At 46.5% G+C, this 14,901-nt stretch overlaps 2 protein-coding genes and 4 non-coding genes across 9 annotated transcripts; 1 reads left to right on the top strand and 5 right to left on the bottom strand.

Annotated features, from left to right (window-relative positions):
* Window positions 1-748: 748 nt before the first annotated feature.
* rps7 (ribosomal protein S7) lies at window positions 749-5,373 on the bottom strand. Of its 3 annotated transcripts, none has more exons than XM_040161133.2 (7): window positions 5,261-5,373; window positions 4,514-4,599; window positions 4,080-4,151; window positions 3,470-3,613; window positions 2,723-2,787; window positions 1,483-1,633; window positions 749-862 (listed from the first exon to the last, which is right to left on the bottom strand). In XM_040161133.2, the coding sequence occupies exons 2-7, from the start codon at window positions 4,586-4,588 to the stop codon at window positions 785-787; spliced, it is 585 nt and encodes a 194-aa protein (XP_040017067.1). In that variant the 5' UTR covers window positions 4,589-4,599; window positions 5,261-5,373; the 3' UTR covers window positions 749-784. The 3 variants fall into 3 exon arrangements, with proteins under 3 accessions (XP_040017067.1, XP_077949646.1, XP_077949647.1); XM_078093520.1 differs by having other exon boundaries at window positions 5,215-5,289; XM_078093521.1 differs by having other exon boundaries at window positions 4,982-5,267.
* Window positions 1,023-1,241, bottom strand: LOC120808560 (small nucleolar RNA SNORA73 family). Its single transcript, XR_005709982.2, has one exon. It is a non-coding gene; the product is annotated as a small nucleolar RNA SNORA73 family (small nucleolar RNA).
* On the bottom strand, window positions 1,989-2,207 carry LOC120808561 (small nucleolar RNA SNORA73 family). Its single transcript, XR_005709983.1, has one exon. It is a non-coding gene; the product is annotated as a small nucleolar RNA SNORA73 family (small nucleolar RNA).
* LOC120808564 (small nucleolar RNA SNORA73 family) lies at window positions 3,119-3,337 on the bottom strand. Its single transcript, XR_005709985.2, has one exon. It is a non-coding gene; the product is annotated as a small nucleolar RNA SNORA73 family (small nucleolar RNA).
* On the bottom strand, window positions 3,777-3,995 carry LOC120808562 (small nucleolar RNA SNORA73 family). The gene has a single exon (XR_005709984.1). It is a non-coding gene; the product is annotated as a small nucleolar RNA SNORA73 family (small nucleolar RNA).
* rnaseh1 (ribonuclease H1) lies at window positions 5,355-8,766 on the top strand. Of its 2 annotated transcripts, XM_040161112.2 has the most exons (9): window positions 5,355-5,505; window positions 5,748-5,855; window positions 6,344-6,468; window positions 6,639-6,818; window positions 6,972-7,071; window positions 7,196-7,250; window positions 7,362-7,446; window positions 7,779-7,903; window positions 8,507-8,766. In XM_040161112.2, the coding sequence occupies exons 2-9, from the start codon at window positions 5,791-5,793 to the stop codon at window positions 8,597-8,599; spliced, it is 828 nt and encodes a 275-aa protein (XP_040017046.2). In that variant the 5' UTR covers window positions 5,355-5,505; window positions 5,748-5,790; the 3' UTR covers window positions 8,600-8,766. The 2 variants fall into 2 exon arrangements, with proteins under 2 accessions (XP_040017046.2, XP_040017045.2); XM_040161111.2 differs by lacking the exon at window positions 5,355-5,505 and having other exon boundaries at window positions 5,583-5,855.
* Window positions 8,767-14,901: the final 6,135 nt, after the last annotated feature.

The raw sequence follows: 14,901 nt of genomic DNA on the forward strand, positions 1-14,901 counted from the left end.
TCAAAACATAGTTTGGGCAATAGGCTTTGAAAAAAAATGTTTCTAAATAAGTGCAAATATATTCGATCAATATGGGAAAAAAAAAACTAAGGTCGAAAAATGTTTTGAAAAAGTCTAAATGTTTGGTCGACGGTCCTGATAAAACAGCCAAAACATGTAACAAAGAATGTCATGGAAAGAAAGTCAAATTTGTCAAATTCAACAGTCATGCCAAAAACATGTATACGAAAAAGATTAGGTAGAAAAACGTAATTAAAGAATAGTCAGATATGCAAAGAGAAAGGCAAAAATCACATGGTATGTATCATGGGTTCAGATTCCTTTTGAGCTTCCTGTGTATAATGCAGTTTATGACATGACACTAGCTCGGAAAATCAAGAGCAGCGTGATACAAAGTGGGAGGAATGGCGCCCTCTATACTTCAATGAAATAAAAATATTTTACAGAAGTTAAGGGAACAGGTGAGATCACGTATTGGTCTAGAATATGAAATCTGGCTCTATAAAGAGCTTTAACCTATTAACATGCACTGCCAACTGTAGAGACATTTACTTGTTAAATGTTTTAATTGGTACACATCTGCTGTGGCTTTTTTCTCTTAAATACATAAATTGGTTGAGTGCCAGCTGACAAGTTTGGTTTTAATATAAGGACTTCAGTAAAAGTTTTACATAATTTATAGTCCAGGTTCTTCACCCCAAAAAACACCAACTGCAGAATAAAACCACAAAATGACAAAAACAAACCATTGTGACAGTAAACAAATTTATTTTGTTGGCTGCATTTAGAGCTGGAATTCGGGGAATTCGAAAACGACGTCTTTGCCTGTGAGTTTCTTGTAGACACCAGTGAAAGTCTCCACCTGGAAGATGAAAAACAATTTTGAATCATCACGTGAATAGGTTGGGGACCTTTTCTCTAGTTTGTGTGAACTTTAAGATTTTGTTTTCATTGAAGAAGCTGAGCCCAGTAAAGGTTCACAAACAATGCGAGATACATTTTAAACTAAGATTTAAGGCGGAGGTTGTGCACTGCATGGTTTAGCCCCCCAGTCACGGCCCAAAGGACTCTGGGAAGTTGTAGGAATATGCAGGACGCCCGTCCCCACCGACCGGAGGCCGGGGTCAGAGCTTTGTCTCCGACGCTGTGGAACGGGATTGTACGTCTCAGCTGACCGCTACGCTCCCATAACGCCACCAGGACAGAGCCAGGAGAGTGACCTCGCTGGATGACCACGTCGGGTTCATAGTGTGCTAATGCTTCAAACGCCACTCATTTGTAGATTAATCTAAAAAACCTCTCCAAGTCTCCATGAGCAGGAATCTAGAAAGTTATTCATATTCTTTTTTTAAACAGCTGTTTAAAAGAAAACAGACCCATTGACCGGTTTCGATCAGTTTCCCCCTATTTTCAGATGTTACATGGTAGATTAAAATGCACTGATGCAGAATAAAAATCAGATGCAATTGATAAATGACTCACTTTGTGTTCCACGTTGTTCTGCTGAGCCTTGTCCAGGTGGACCTTGATGAGCCGGCTGCAGTCCATCTTCACCCGGATTCTCTTTCCAACGATCTCGCTGGGGAACACCAGGTCTTCCAAGATGGCGTTGTGCACCGAGGTCAGCGTGCGGCTGAGAATCAAAAGCACGTTAATACACAACAGAGCTCATGTGCCTGGTTTGGCGCCATTAGTCCAGTAATGGATAATATTCTGAAAGATATTTATAACTACTCTCATTTCTTGCAGTTGAAAGAACATTTGAAGACACATCAGGTTTTTAAAAGTTTTGACTGACAGCCACAAATTTATTGGAATATTATCGGCAGATTAAATCAAATACAACAGTGGCAGCAGTTATCTAATCAATTCAGGTTATGTTAGGAGAAATATGATTTGTCATTAAAAGTCTCTAAACCTGTGTCGTTTGGTAAAAACGGTTAATAAAAATTTGGAGTCTCTGTCTTGAGGACTCCTCTGTAGACAGGTGTTGTGCACTGCATGGTTTAGCCCCCCAGTCACGGCCCAAAGGACTCTGGGAAGATGTAGGAATATGCAGGACGCTCGTCCCCACCGACCGGAGGCCGGGGTCAGAGCTTTGTCTCCGACGCTGTGGAACGGGATTGTACGTCTCAGCTGAGCGCTACGCTCCCATAACGCCACCAGGACAGAGCCAGGAGAGTGACCTCGCTGGATGACCACGTCGGGACAACAATACCACTTTTTGCTATTAGTTTATATCACGTTTAAGTACAACAATGTTTATTTTAAAGAACAAGAATTGTATTCCCAATTTTTTGGGGCGATTCAACAATTATTTTACAAATGTCCCAGGAATGGATAATTAAACATCAGATGAAGCTCTATGGATTTAACATTTTTTGTGAATTTAAGCATCTTCAACCTTAAAAAACACGTCTTACAACGGTCAACAAACCAAATGGTTAATCAAATTTGATACATTGATATTTTTGGCTTTAAAAAGAATCTGCTCATGTATCATGATGCCGGTTTGCATATTAATTATGACCCTACAATAAGATGTCATAGGACCATTAGTGTTCATTTAAGTCAACAGCAGTTCCTGAATGTGTTATCCTGTAAAAGTTCAAAATGGCAGTAAATACCAGGGACAGGAATATATATATATAAATTCTATTAACATGAACGAGAAACACCTAACACTCATTATTATTGGTGATGTGAATCAAACGCTACTCACCTTCTGGGACGCTTCTGCTTATTCTTAATGCGGCTTTTCCGGGTGGGTTTGGGCAGAATCCTCCTCTGGAAATACAACAGGCTCTTCATTAATCACCAAATCAGATTCACAAACACTAACTGAAATAATCCAAGGAGGGAAATAGTTTCGGAAACAAAAGCAGCAGGGCAAGACTGATATAACCTGCTGATATTCATGCTCCTCTTAGCTTTACTCGACAGCGTCAAAGACTGCTTGCTTCTGTCTGCATAAAATACATTTCAACAGAAAAACTCGTAAATATATAAAGTTTTGCAGACAGAAAACGGTTTTTGACTAAAATTGTATTGATCAAACTTTAGTAAACCATTGATATCCGACATTGATGTGACATCAGTCAAACCCTGACAGGTGAGACAATGTGCACTGCATGGTTTAGCCCCCCAGTCACGGCCCAAAGGACTCTGGGAAGTTGTAGGAATATGCAGGACGCCCGTCCCCACCGACCGGAGGCCGGGGTCAGAGCTTTGTCTCCGACGCTGTGGAACGGGATTGTACGTCTCAGCTGAACGCTACGCTCCCATAACGCCACCAGGACAGAGCCAGGAGAGTGACCTCACTGGATGACCACGTCGGGACAACAGGTGAAACGCTAAAGACAACCAGCATTGATTCAGCACACCCCTAAGGAGGTCACCAGACATGTAGGCTTGTGAGACTCTCCCAAAACCGCTACAGTATCTGAAGCAGCTGCATCATCCTTCTCACCTGTGCAATGAAGACGACGTGCTTTCCGCTGAACTTCTTCTCCAGCTCCCTCACCAGGCGCACCTGAATCTTCTGGAAGGACTTCAGCTGAGGAACAGGAACGAAGATGATGATGGCTTTCCTGCTGCCACCAACCTCGATTTCCTTTAAAGTAAAAATGGAAAAGAAATCATTTAATAAAAAATGACAAAAGCTTTGCAAGAGCCCCACTACTTCAAACCCAGATTTCAGGATTAACAAGCTACAGAGAATGACAATTCAGATCACTGCAGTAAAATACCAAAACTTTTAATGCCCTGACATGAAAGAATGTGCACTGCATGGTTTAGCCCCCCAGTCACGGCCCAAAGGACTCTGGGAAGTTGTAGGAATATGCAGGACACTCGTCCCCACCGACCGGAGGCCGGGGTCAGAGCTTTGTCTCCGACGCTGTGGAACGGGATTGTACGTCTCAGCTGAACGCTACGCTCCCATAACGCCACCAGGACAGAGCCAGGAGAGTGACCTCGCTGGATGACCACGTCGGGTTGATCTGCGGAACCAGCACTATGGTGCTTACAACAGGTAGCGCTTTAACTCATAACAGACGTATATTTAAAAGTGGTCCTACCTTTGCAGCAGTGATGTTCAGCTCTCTCAGCTGAGCCTTAAGGTCGGAGTTCATCTCCAGCTCGAGTAGAGCCTGAAGGGAGAAAAGTTTATTTTACACAGCACTGATGATTTAAATCCACTCTGAGGTATTAAAGACAAAAGCAGTTTCTATTGTGACGAAGCAGAAGCTGCTTTGTTGATATTCAGAAACCTACACATACGATTAATTCCTGAACACGTGTCGTTTTCTCTCAATTATAGACTTCTCCCAATCGCGGATTTCTGCACGTAAGTAACGTTATACTTTTGCTGTATCTAAAAAAACCCCACTTCATTCTGATCTAGGCTTTTAAAATATCATGTCAAATAATCTGTGGTTCGTCATGTTCTCACACATTCAGTCTGAAGACCTACGATACAGATCGCGGTTAAATCAACTCAAAAAGGTCTTACCTGAGAGATCCCGGACTCAAACTCGTCTGGCTTTTCGCCATTAGGCTTCACTATTTTGGCGCTAGTACTGAACATGGCCGTTGTCTCTGCAAGGAGAAAAGAAATGCAGGTTTACACACAGTGAGCCTCGGATTCTACATCTTCACATGAATCCTGGAGGAGCTAGCTAACCCAGCATGTACTGTGGGCTAAGAGGCAGCTCAATGCTAACCGGGATAACTAGCGTGCATAGTCGACATCGGTAACAGTAAAGGGTAAAAATGTGTACGAGGTGATACAAAAAGATAAATCTAAATATTAACCATACTCTCAGCAGGTCAACTAGGATAAGCTACGGCTAGCTGAAAGGGAGCATTAGCTAGCTTAAATAACTGCAGTTTACCCCGGCTACCTTTAGGCTTAAGAGTTCAGTTACTATCATACACAAGTAACCAATTTAACATTAAACAACGCATTTAAAAGATTTACATGAACATTTACGTCCTTCTCCGAGAGAGCGTAGCTAGTAACCGAACACATGTACGGCCTGCTAATAAACGTTACTCCCCATTACAAGAACACCGTCACCAGAGCTTCTCTACTACGCTTAATTTGGTCAAATAAAACAGCCATCCGTCGCCACAGATGGCATAATCTAAGGTATCAGAGTCTCGAGAAGCGTTACGAAGGGTTTATGTAAAGATAAAACGACATTAAAGCACATTTTAGGGTAGCAAAGCCAGTCCTCTGAAAAGTAGCACGACTAACCTCTGTCAACGACGGCCAAGGAAGAGGCCGGACCATCGCGAGAGTTGGTTTAATCCAATACGGAAGTCGCATTTTAGTATCGCGAGAGCTCTTCGAGTTCACGCTCTGAGGGATAAGAACATCGCGAGAGTTTGTGTTGACCGGTGACTGTCGTTGTCAACATTGCTGTTCACTTTATTGGTCATTTCTTTTTTGCTGGACATACCACGCTTTAATCAAACGCTTAACTCCGGACTCCAGCAGAGGTTATACTGTTGTTAAAACTATTCGGAATACTTAAAAATAGCGTTTGCCTATTTATTTTTCAGATTCAAGGCAGGCAAAGCAGCTAACATTAGCTAACCTAGCTATTAGCTACATTTAAAGGGTTTTATATCAAAACACCCACTGACAAGTCAGATGTAAATGTATACAATAGTGTTCTGAGTTAACGCCACGATGTTAGCCACATCCGCGTCGTGATGCTCAGACTGACTGGTCTTTTCAGAGCAGTGACATTACGCAGGACCGCCTGCAGCGCCGCCGACGACATGGCGAAGGGAAAGTTCTTCTACGCCGTGCAGAAAGGATTCAAACCCGGCGTGTACACGTCATGGTGAGACCGTTTACACCGCACTGTCAGCACGTGTGTTTTTCAGAACACCGAAAGCCATTGATCCCTTCAAGGTGCGTTTCATATTTAGCGAGAGACGCCAGACTCCATTCGGATAGCTCGTGTTTTAACGCCTCCTTGGCCTCTTTTATTTGACTGATATTGAATTTCTTCCATCAAAACACTCGCCGTGTGGTGGGCGTTGCTAAGCAGCATTAACTCACCTAAAACACGGCTGACACATTGACAAATTCATCGAAAACCTCCCCGTGGTTTGTACAGGCTGCTAATATGTGCTCTGCTGCGCTGCCGCAAACAAGGAAGGCGAAAAATGTCACATTTTGATTTTGGGTTTTAGTCTAACAAATGTGTAGAAAAAGCATCATGAAAATGGAGCATCGGTACAGATCCAAAATAATCAGCCAAGTATCCACCTGAGGAAGAAACACCCGATCAGGACAGACTTGACTTCTGTTTCACTGTTCTGTTAGGGATGAATGTAAGAGCCAGGTGGACAAATTTCCCGCCGCCTCTTTTAAGAAGTTCGCATGTGAGAAAGATGCCTGGGCGTTCTTCAGAGGGGTTGAGCCTTCTCCAGTCCCAGAGGTGAAGAAAGGTAAGCTGCTACAAATATGGTGCTTTCCTGCCGCGCAGCCCTCCGACGCGGTTTCCAGTGGCTGTAGTCTGTAGTCTGTTCAGCATTGCTGTCTCAAGGTCGCTAAGAAGACTTCCCATCATCTGGAAGTTCTGTGAGTAGATTTGTGGTCTCTGTTTCCCGGCCTTCAGCCGCTCAGTGCGTGGAGTCGGCGGACGCTCTGCTTCCCAGAAGAGGCCCGGAGGCTCTGGAGTACATCCCCATCGGCAGGAAGAGGTGCCACTCCGACCAGGACGCCGACTCCCAACCCAAACGAGTGAAGCCGGCAGAGAGCTCGTCTTCAAAAAGCACAGACGGTTTCACCTACATGGGTAAGGAGACGAAATGAATGTTCTTTCATCCAACTTGAGTAGAAACACTTTAGGTTTAGTGTAAAGTGATCCTTTTAGCTGCTGGTGCTCTGTAATGTTTAAATGTGATTAAGTAAAACATGAGCTAACTTCTGCCTCTCTCCCTCTGCCCAGGCGACGCCGTGGTCGTCTACACCGATGGCTGCTGCTCCGGCAACGGACAGAAGGGCGCCCGGGCCGGCATCGGAGTGTACTGGGGCCACGACCACCCGCTGTGAGAAAAAAAACACACACACACACACACACACACACACACACACACACACACACACACACACCTTTTAGAGGTGCCAATTCAAACCCGTTGAATCGTCACATTCACCACTGCTTTCCTGCAGAAATGTGGCTGAGCCGCTGCAGGGACGACAGACCAACCAGCGGGCAGAAGTGCAGGTGCAGAACTCTTTGGGCAACGTTTAATCGCCATGCACCTACACGGCGAGGACGCAGTGCGTTCATGTTTGTGTGTGTGTGTGTGTGTGTGTGTGTGTGTGAGTGAATCAGGCAGCCTGCAAAGCGCTGGAACAAGCCAAAGAGAACAACATCAAGAAGTTGGTCCTCTACACCGACAGCAAGTTCACCATCAACGGTGAGTCGTGAGGCCTGAGCTGCCCGGCGGGACTAAGGGGGCAGGGAGGTAACTCCAGGATTGACTGAGTTTTTCTGATCGCCACGGTTACCGAAGCCAGACGCCTGACCCGCTCGAAGTTGCGTTGGAGGAAATGGATCATCTTGTGTAAAAGCACCGGGTACTGACCAGCGGGTCGGTGGGAGTGTCACACAAATGAAAAGAAGCGACGTGTCCGTGCTGCGTTTAGTAGTTTGGGCTGTGGTGGGCGGGTGGAGGGGGGGTTCTCGGGGTTAGGTAACCCAGGTCCCCCTCCAGGCTGAGCCTTGACCTGGCCGCTGTGCTCGCTGCAGGTGTGACCAGCTGGGTGAAGAACTGGAAGCTGAACGGCTGGCGGCTGAAGTCCGGCGGTCCGATCACCAACAAAGATGACTTTGTGCAGCTGGACCGGCTGAACGGGGAGCTGGAGGTGGTCTGGGTAAATATCCGCCACTTCTACTGCGTTCAGATCCTTTTTATTCCAGAGTTACTGTAGAATAATCACCACATAAACAACTAACTTAAAATCAATCAAATGTTAAACGGTTCTCCTGTGAGGTAAACGACCTGCATTGTTGTTTTTACGTTGCTCTACTTCTGTGAATAAATATGTATTTTTCAGCCTGCAGCTCACCGACCGACACGCTTTACTTTCTCATCTTACTCCGGTGGCTCTGATTCGGTTTCCTATATTTTTTATTTTCTTAGATTTTAAGAATCAGCGACACAGCAATAAGAAAGCCGAAGACGAGCTTCATTGTCAGATAAATGTCCACAGGGGGGCGCTAGAGGCACATCAGGGCCGCGATGTAGGCTCAGCCCCCCCATCACAAATTACTGTTCAGCCTCTAAGACACATTTTGATTCCTTTTTTTTTTATGAACACTTTCCATAAGTTGACATTCCTGCAGTGTTTGCCAAGAGGATTACCCACAATTCATAGCAATGTTACGTCAGTGGAATGTTGAGGCTTAAGAAAAATATTATATATAATATTATATTTATATTAAGTGTGACACAATGACTGCCTCCCTCCCCCCAGATGCACATCCCGGGTCACGCCGGTTACCGAGGCAACGAGGAGGCCGACCGGCTGTCCAGAGACGGAGCGGCCAAACATCCGAGGCGCTCGTGAGCTGAGGGAACATCTGCTCTTCTTCTGCTTTTATTCGCTGGGTTTCTCTTTGCGACGAGTCGACTTGTGACTCGAGTGAAACCCGGAGAGGTTTTTTTCTTCTGTTAAATGTCGATTTTTTTTTTTTTTTTGGTGTTTATGTTCTAAATAAAGTTTCTGCTTTGAAATGCAGTTTTTATTTTGGGATGTAAACGTCGGGAAGCGTTTGCTCCCAGTCTGCAGACGTTACTGGTAATAAAGATCACATCAAACTACTTTATTAATGAACATGCTGTCACTCAAAGGGAATAAAGACTGACAGACACTTTGATCTCCCATCATCTCCTACTGGGGAGGCTGTTCTCTTTGGGATCCAGCCTCACAAACACACAATACACAACGCAAATATAACAAACAAAACTCCAAAGATAAAAACTGTCCGGTAATATAAAATCTCTCTATTCAAGAACATCAGATGAGTACAATATATAATGCGAGTATTTATTATATGAAATGAGACAGCGTAAAGAGTAATTCAGTATTGTGTATTTCCAGCTTGTATCATATGTTGTGTGTACCACAAACCTCCATCGTTAGTTCTTACTACTTAGTAACGTGTTTATCAACTCTCCGTCGTGTCCTCCAGATAGTGCAACTCAGTTAGGAGAAGTTGAAAAGTTCTGAGGACAAAGAGGCCAAGTGAGACTTGCTCCAGTTGCTTGAATTGATTTTTGTAATATGTTTTACACAACGAGCTCTGACATATCGCCTCCCAAAGTTCCGTGTGAGGAGCCGTCGGCGGACACGGCGCCACATCGGTGACCGCCGCACGAGAGAAGTCATCATTGCACTTCCTTCTTTTTGCTCTGGTTTGTGTCTCGAGTTCACCCGAGGACAACAATGCATTCTGATACTCGACTGTCTGAAAGCAGCTTAAAATGAGGAAAGACTTTATTAGATGGAATTTAATTTGTTTGAACTTTAAACTTGTGTATGAACCAGAGACGGTTAGCACCCTAACTAATATCCTCCCCTCCTTTCCTCTCCTCCTCTCCTCCCCTCCGGCAGGCTTACCGAAACATAATCAGAACCGAGAGAGAGAGACGTTCCACACTCAACCCTCCTCGCTCCCTTCCCTCCTCCTCTCCGTCCTGCTCCCTCTTGTCCTGCTCCCTCGCCTCTGCCTCCTCCTCGCTGTTATCCTCCTCCCTGTCCTTCTCTCCATCCTCTTCCTCCATGTCTTCCTCTCCCATGTTCTCTCCCTCCTTTTTTTCCTCCTCCCTTTTGTCCTGCTCTCCCTCCTGCTCTCTCGCCTCTGCCTCCTCGTCCCTGTACTCACTGTTGTCCTCCTCCCTGTCCTCCTCCTCTCTCCTGGTCGATGGGTCGGCGTCTGTGCTGGTGATAAGCCGGGCGGAGGGCTTGTGGTGCCTCTCTGACCCCCGACCGCTGCCTTACGGCGAGCGTGGGGGGAGAGTAGGGGGGGGGGGGGGGGGTGAGTACTGCAACCCCGCCCGAGGCAGCCCAGCCTGAGAGAGAGAGAGCGCCTCCCGGAGGTCAAAGGTCGCCCTGCTGCAGCTTCACCTCCTCGCTGGCTCAGCCTCGTTAGCGCCTCCTCCTCTGCAGGCCGAGCTCTGGCATCGGTCCACCGCCGGCCCGCTGGAGGGGCGAGAGAAGCTCCACGAGCAGACGTTGGAAACACCAGCTTCTCCACTCGGCCCCCGTCGGCCTCCGGACCGACTGACACGCCGAGCGGAGGATGTTGGCTGAACACAGCGGGCGGTGTCACTGCAGGCCGAGGCCCCCGCACGTTGGAGCGACGGTTTCCTTCCGTCTGCGGGCTGGAGTCCAGATGTGACCTCCGTCCACTGTCGAGGTCAGAGGTCACAAAAGCGCCGCTAAGTTTTACTTTCTGTGTCCTCTGTGTCTGATCACTGGAAAGGGAAACCCCTGGAGCACATCTGGAGGAGTCTCGTTTCCATGACAGCTGTCTGCATCTGGCTCTCAATCAACTCAGAGGTCAGAGGGCATCACGTGCTCGTTAGGAAACCACCACCTTCATCTTTGGAACTACATCTCTTGTGCCTACTCCATTTATTAAAAACGCTGCCATCAAATTATTAAATAAAACACTCATGAAACAGTGGAAGCTTCACCTACTTTCAACCAGGCACAGATTATTTATGATATTTTTGATAGAAGTACAACATGAAGCTGGTGTGGTGGTTTCCACCGTGTGCTCACAGGAGAAGGTTCTGGGTTCAAACCCCTCAGCGCCTTCCTGTGTGGAGTCTGCGTCTTCTCCCTTTTATACCTTAATTCAATGTGCTGGAGCTCTGTCTGTTCCACGTCTCGTGCAAAGTGCCCTTTAGTTTAGTGCGATGACCCTTTGTGCGGGTGGAGAAGGTCCTCCGTGTATCTGCTGAGCTGGTGGGTGGAGCTCGTTGTTCAGCGGGGTCAGCGACCTCGCCACCTCTCCAGTAATGGACTCCTCCCCTCCTAACCGATCGGCGGGGGGGCGATCGGGCAGCTTGGCGGTTTCCCGTCATCGGGGGCTTCGTTATCTCGATGTGCATCTCGGACCAGAAGACCCACGGATCAATCCGTGCTCGCTCCCCGCGGCCAATCAAAGCTTCTCTCCGAGAGCGAGATTTACAACCACGAAGAAAAAGAAAAAATCAAAAACAGGCTGCAAAGTAGCACTCATTTTGGAGATATATCATGCTGATGGGAACGAGGAGACGGGGGGTGTTTGCGGTTTGATCACGAGGCTCCTCATTAAATATTTATTTATTTATCGTCAACAAATCCCATAAGAAGAGCGACACTAACAATCAGTTAATGGAGTACTGTGTGTGTTTATTAAAACAACGACAGTGAGCATGAAGTGATAAATGTCCACCTCTGGTCCCGTAGACGTGGATGAGAAAATGAATCTACTTCTCTCTTGATTTATTCCCTCAGTAAACATTGTAAACAGGAGTTCATGGTCTCAGTCTCTTGTTTCAAGTCTTCTTCAATACAGCATGATGTTCAATTAGTGACTGATGGTCCATGTAGAGTCAAACAGACCATAAAGCAGGGGATGCTTTAGGGCGGGGCTACACAGTGATTGACAGGTATGTTGCTTTTTATGTAAATTTAAAATAAAATAAGTCTCTGTACATTTCTAAAGCCTCCTGACAAAAGCAGATCCCTGCAACGTATTTATTGATCAATCAAAATTGCCAAAAAATGAAAGATAAAAAATGAAAGATTTCTTTTAATATTCAAGGTGATGGTGTCATGTGACCTTTGTCACAGGTGCAAATAAAAACATAAATAATGGCTGCATTCCACTCTGCTGACTCACTCGTGTCATTACATCAAAAATAAAACTGGGGGATCTTCCTTCAACTGAAACCTTCAGGGCCCCCTGCAGACCTTCAGGGCCCCCTGCAGACCTCAGGGGCCCTGAAGCGAGGCTGAGGTCGGCGGGTCGGAGGGACCGCGGTGCCATCCATCAGCTGCCAGAGCTCTAATTATGCAGCAGAGTCTTAACCAAGCGTGAGATGTCGTTACACAGACGGAGCCGCAGAGGAGATGGAGTCTGCCTGTGTGTGTGTGTGTGTGTGTGCATTCCATCGTCAGAGGCAGTGTAGCCGTAAAGCAGCCGTCAACAGTTAAGTAAGTTAAATATGAACTGGGTGCATTTAGGTCACGTTGCCTAACTGTTTTTTTTGTTTTGTTCAACAGGAGAGAATAAAAGTGTGAATTATCATAAAGGAAATGGCTGACTACGGCATCGACCCATAATCCTTTCACCTCCTCCACCTCCTCCACCCAAGCGGACTCACACACTTCTCTTTAATTGCTGCGCTCAGTGTATGAACTCTGCACCGATCCTCATTACAGGGAAGAGGTGAATTGTGGGTAGAGTGTGCGCGTGGCTCTCCGGCCCGCTGTGAGCGCTGATAAGAGGATGAAGGAGGTAGTGGAGGCAATGGAAGCAGGAAGGATGGAGGCTGATGGAGGAGAAACAATGAAATATGAGTCAGAGGTGCATCACATGACGAGGTCACGTGTGCTGAGCAGCGTGACTCTTTTGTGTTGTTTCTTTGGTCACAAAGCTTCACCTGAAGGTTCCCTTCAAACTACTCAGAATAATGATGAAATATATTCTAAATACAGCTGTAATCAAAAATGATTGTAATTTGAATAATAATGGTTGATAGACAGATGAACTTGATTATTTAGAGTTTGTTTCACGTCTTTTTATGGGAAAATGAAACAATTATTTTATGCTTTACACAAGAATTTTTATTAAAATAACTTATTTTTTATACTTTACAGCAATCTAACCCTCTTTATACGTTACAACAGTTTTCAAAATAAAATTCCTTCTTCGCGGTAAAGACGTTTTTAAAGGTGAAATAAAGGCCTGTGAGGGAAGGTCTCCACACTGACCTTTGACCCTCGTGTCACCGCGCTCTGCCCTCCGTCCTGTGTCATGTGAGCTTTGTAGAAATGTGACCTCGAGGAGCCTCGAGCTGCCTGCCGGCGGTGAGGCCGAGGGTCTGACTCCCAGAATGCTCGGCGCCTCGGTCCACGCGTCCGGCCCGTCGGAGGCCGCGCGGCGCCAATGCGACGCCCACCAGCATCGCATCCGAGAGGGAACATCTGCGCCCCCCCCTCCCCCGCCCCCTTCTTTTCTTTTTGAGGAAACGAAATGACGGGCATCGCGCGGCGTGCTGCCGCGGCATCTCTTGATTACAGGCAGCGGAGAGCGGCCCGCTGAGAGCCGCCACGGGCCAACGAGCTGCTGCATATTTCTACATAAATTAGAAAGCTTTTTGGCTCATTTCTTCACTCGTATCTGGCTCGTATCAAGTGTTTCACATGGGTTGCTTCGGGGGGGGGGGGCTCCTTTGTGAATCACTCCGCCGTTAATAGGAGGGGTTATTATTACGTGGGCGAGTTGTAACCGACTTAGACACGAGAAATACCTGCAGTTTTAGATCTCCACACAAAGAGAGGTTGTTTCTTTGTGACCTTTCGCAGGGCGACTCGTGTTGTAGAGTTGGATTCGGGCTCGTGTTTTGAAAGCTCTCACTGGGTTCTGCTCGTTTAACTCCATTTAACTCGTGCTGCATTCGGCGTCTGGAGGGAAGGAAGATGCTGACAGGCCGCGGTGTGGGTTCGGTTTCAGCGACTCTGAAGTTGAAACTACTGTGGTTGTGGTGACGGATCGGGCGCGCTCGGGGTGGAAAGCGAGGGCCCCCCCCCCGAGAGGCGCTGCACTCATAAATGAACAGCGGGTATTATGCCCACGGTAACGACTGCAGGCACATGAGTGTGGGATCAACATCCTGAGACACTTTCATCAGCTTCTCCCTTCGTCTTCAAGTAAGTAGGTGAAACCCAGGCGGAAACTTCTGGTTCTGAAAAGTGACGCTTCTCTGTAGCGACCAGCAGGGGGCGACTCCTCTGGTCCCATAGACGTCTATGAGAAAATCAGTAAACATTGTAAATATGAGTTTGTGGTCTCAATCTATAGTTTCAAGTCTTCTTCAACACAGTAAATAACGTTTAGAGAACAAACAGACCATAAAGCAGGGAATGCTTTATAAATTACTACCAATAAAATGGTTTAATTTGGTATTTCTTTTTGGTTTACTGGTCGGTAAATTATTTGAAGAGGACGTTTTTTTTTTGAGAGGACGGTTGCAAAAAAATATATAAAATGTGGGAATATAGATCCTTAACAACCAGCTGCTGGAATCAAACCACAAATAGATCTATATCTTCCAGTATGGTAGTATCAGGGATCTAAAAGTTCTACTCGCTCCCCTTTTACATTTTTGGATCCGGTCCGCTTTACGATGCGTTGCACCGCTGAACGACCATTTAATTATGGAGAAACACCTCCGAGGGGCTTCGAATGAAATCTTTACACGGGAAGCCGGGAGCCTGGTAATCATAATCAGACATTTGGGTGCTGCGATATTGTTTCTCCCGCTTCACAGCGAGCTCCTCCGGATGGGCAGGCAGACAGATCCGTCTCTCAGCTGCATTAAATGTTAATCAGCCTCCTGCAGACTCAGCTGCTCTCCTCGGCTCCTCGTCTCTTAATTCAGCTCCGAATCTCCTCCTCATTCTTTATGCAGAACCAGGCTTAACCCCCCCCCAAACCGAGAAGAACCTGCAGAGAGACACGCTCCCCGAACACGAGGTAGATAGGCGCAAAGCTATTTTTAGAGTTTGTCCTGGAGGCGCCGGGGGCACGATGGGTTCATCCTCTGGGGAGCTTTAACGCCGCCGATTCATTTTTATGGTAATTTCCCCGC

The sequence above is a fragment of the Gasterosteus aculeatus genome, chromosome 18 (genome assembly GCF_964276395.1).
Source record: "Gasterosteus aculeatus chromosome 18, fGasAcu3.hap1.1, whole genome shotgun sequence".
Taxonomy (NCBI): domain Eukaryota; kingdom Metazoa; phylum Chordata; class Actinopteri; order Perciformes; family Gasterosteidae; genus Gasterosteus; species Gasterosteus aculeatus.

Bases quoted from the DNA above. Each gene is read 5' to 3' on its own strand.
- rps7 (XM_040161133.2), bottom strand. From the start codon at position 4,588: ATGTTCAGTACTAGCGCCAAAATAGTGAAGCCTAATGGCGAAAAGCCA. The intron at 4,152-4,513 runs GTAAGACCTTTT...TTCTCCCTTCAG, and splicing joins TTGAGTCCGGGATCTCTCAG to GCTCTACTCGAGCTGGAGAT. The intron at 863-1,482 runs GTGAGTCATTTA...TTCATCTTCCAG, and splicing joins AGAACAACGTGGAACACAAA to GTGGAGACTTTCACTGGTGT.
- rnaseh1 (XM_040161111.2), top strand. From the start codon at position 5,722: ATGCTCAGACTGACTGGTCTTTTCAGAGCAGTGACATTACGCAGGACC. The intron at 7,251-7,361 runs GTGCAGAACTCT...TGAGTGAATCAG, and splicing joins ACCAGCGGGCAGAAGTGCAG to GCAGCCTGCAAAGCGCTGGA. The intron at 7,904-8,506 runs GTAAATATCCGC...CCCTCCCCCCAG, and splicing joins GGGAGCTGGAGGTGGTCTGG to ATGCACATCCCGGGTCACGC.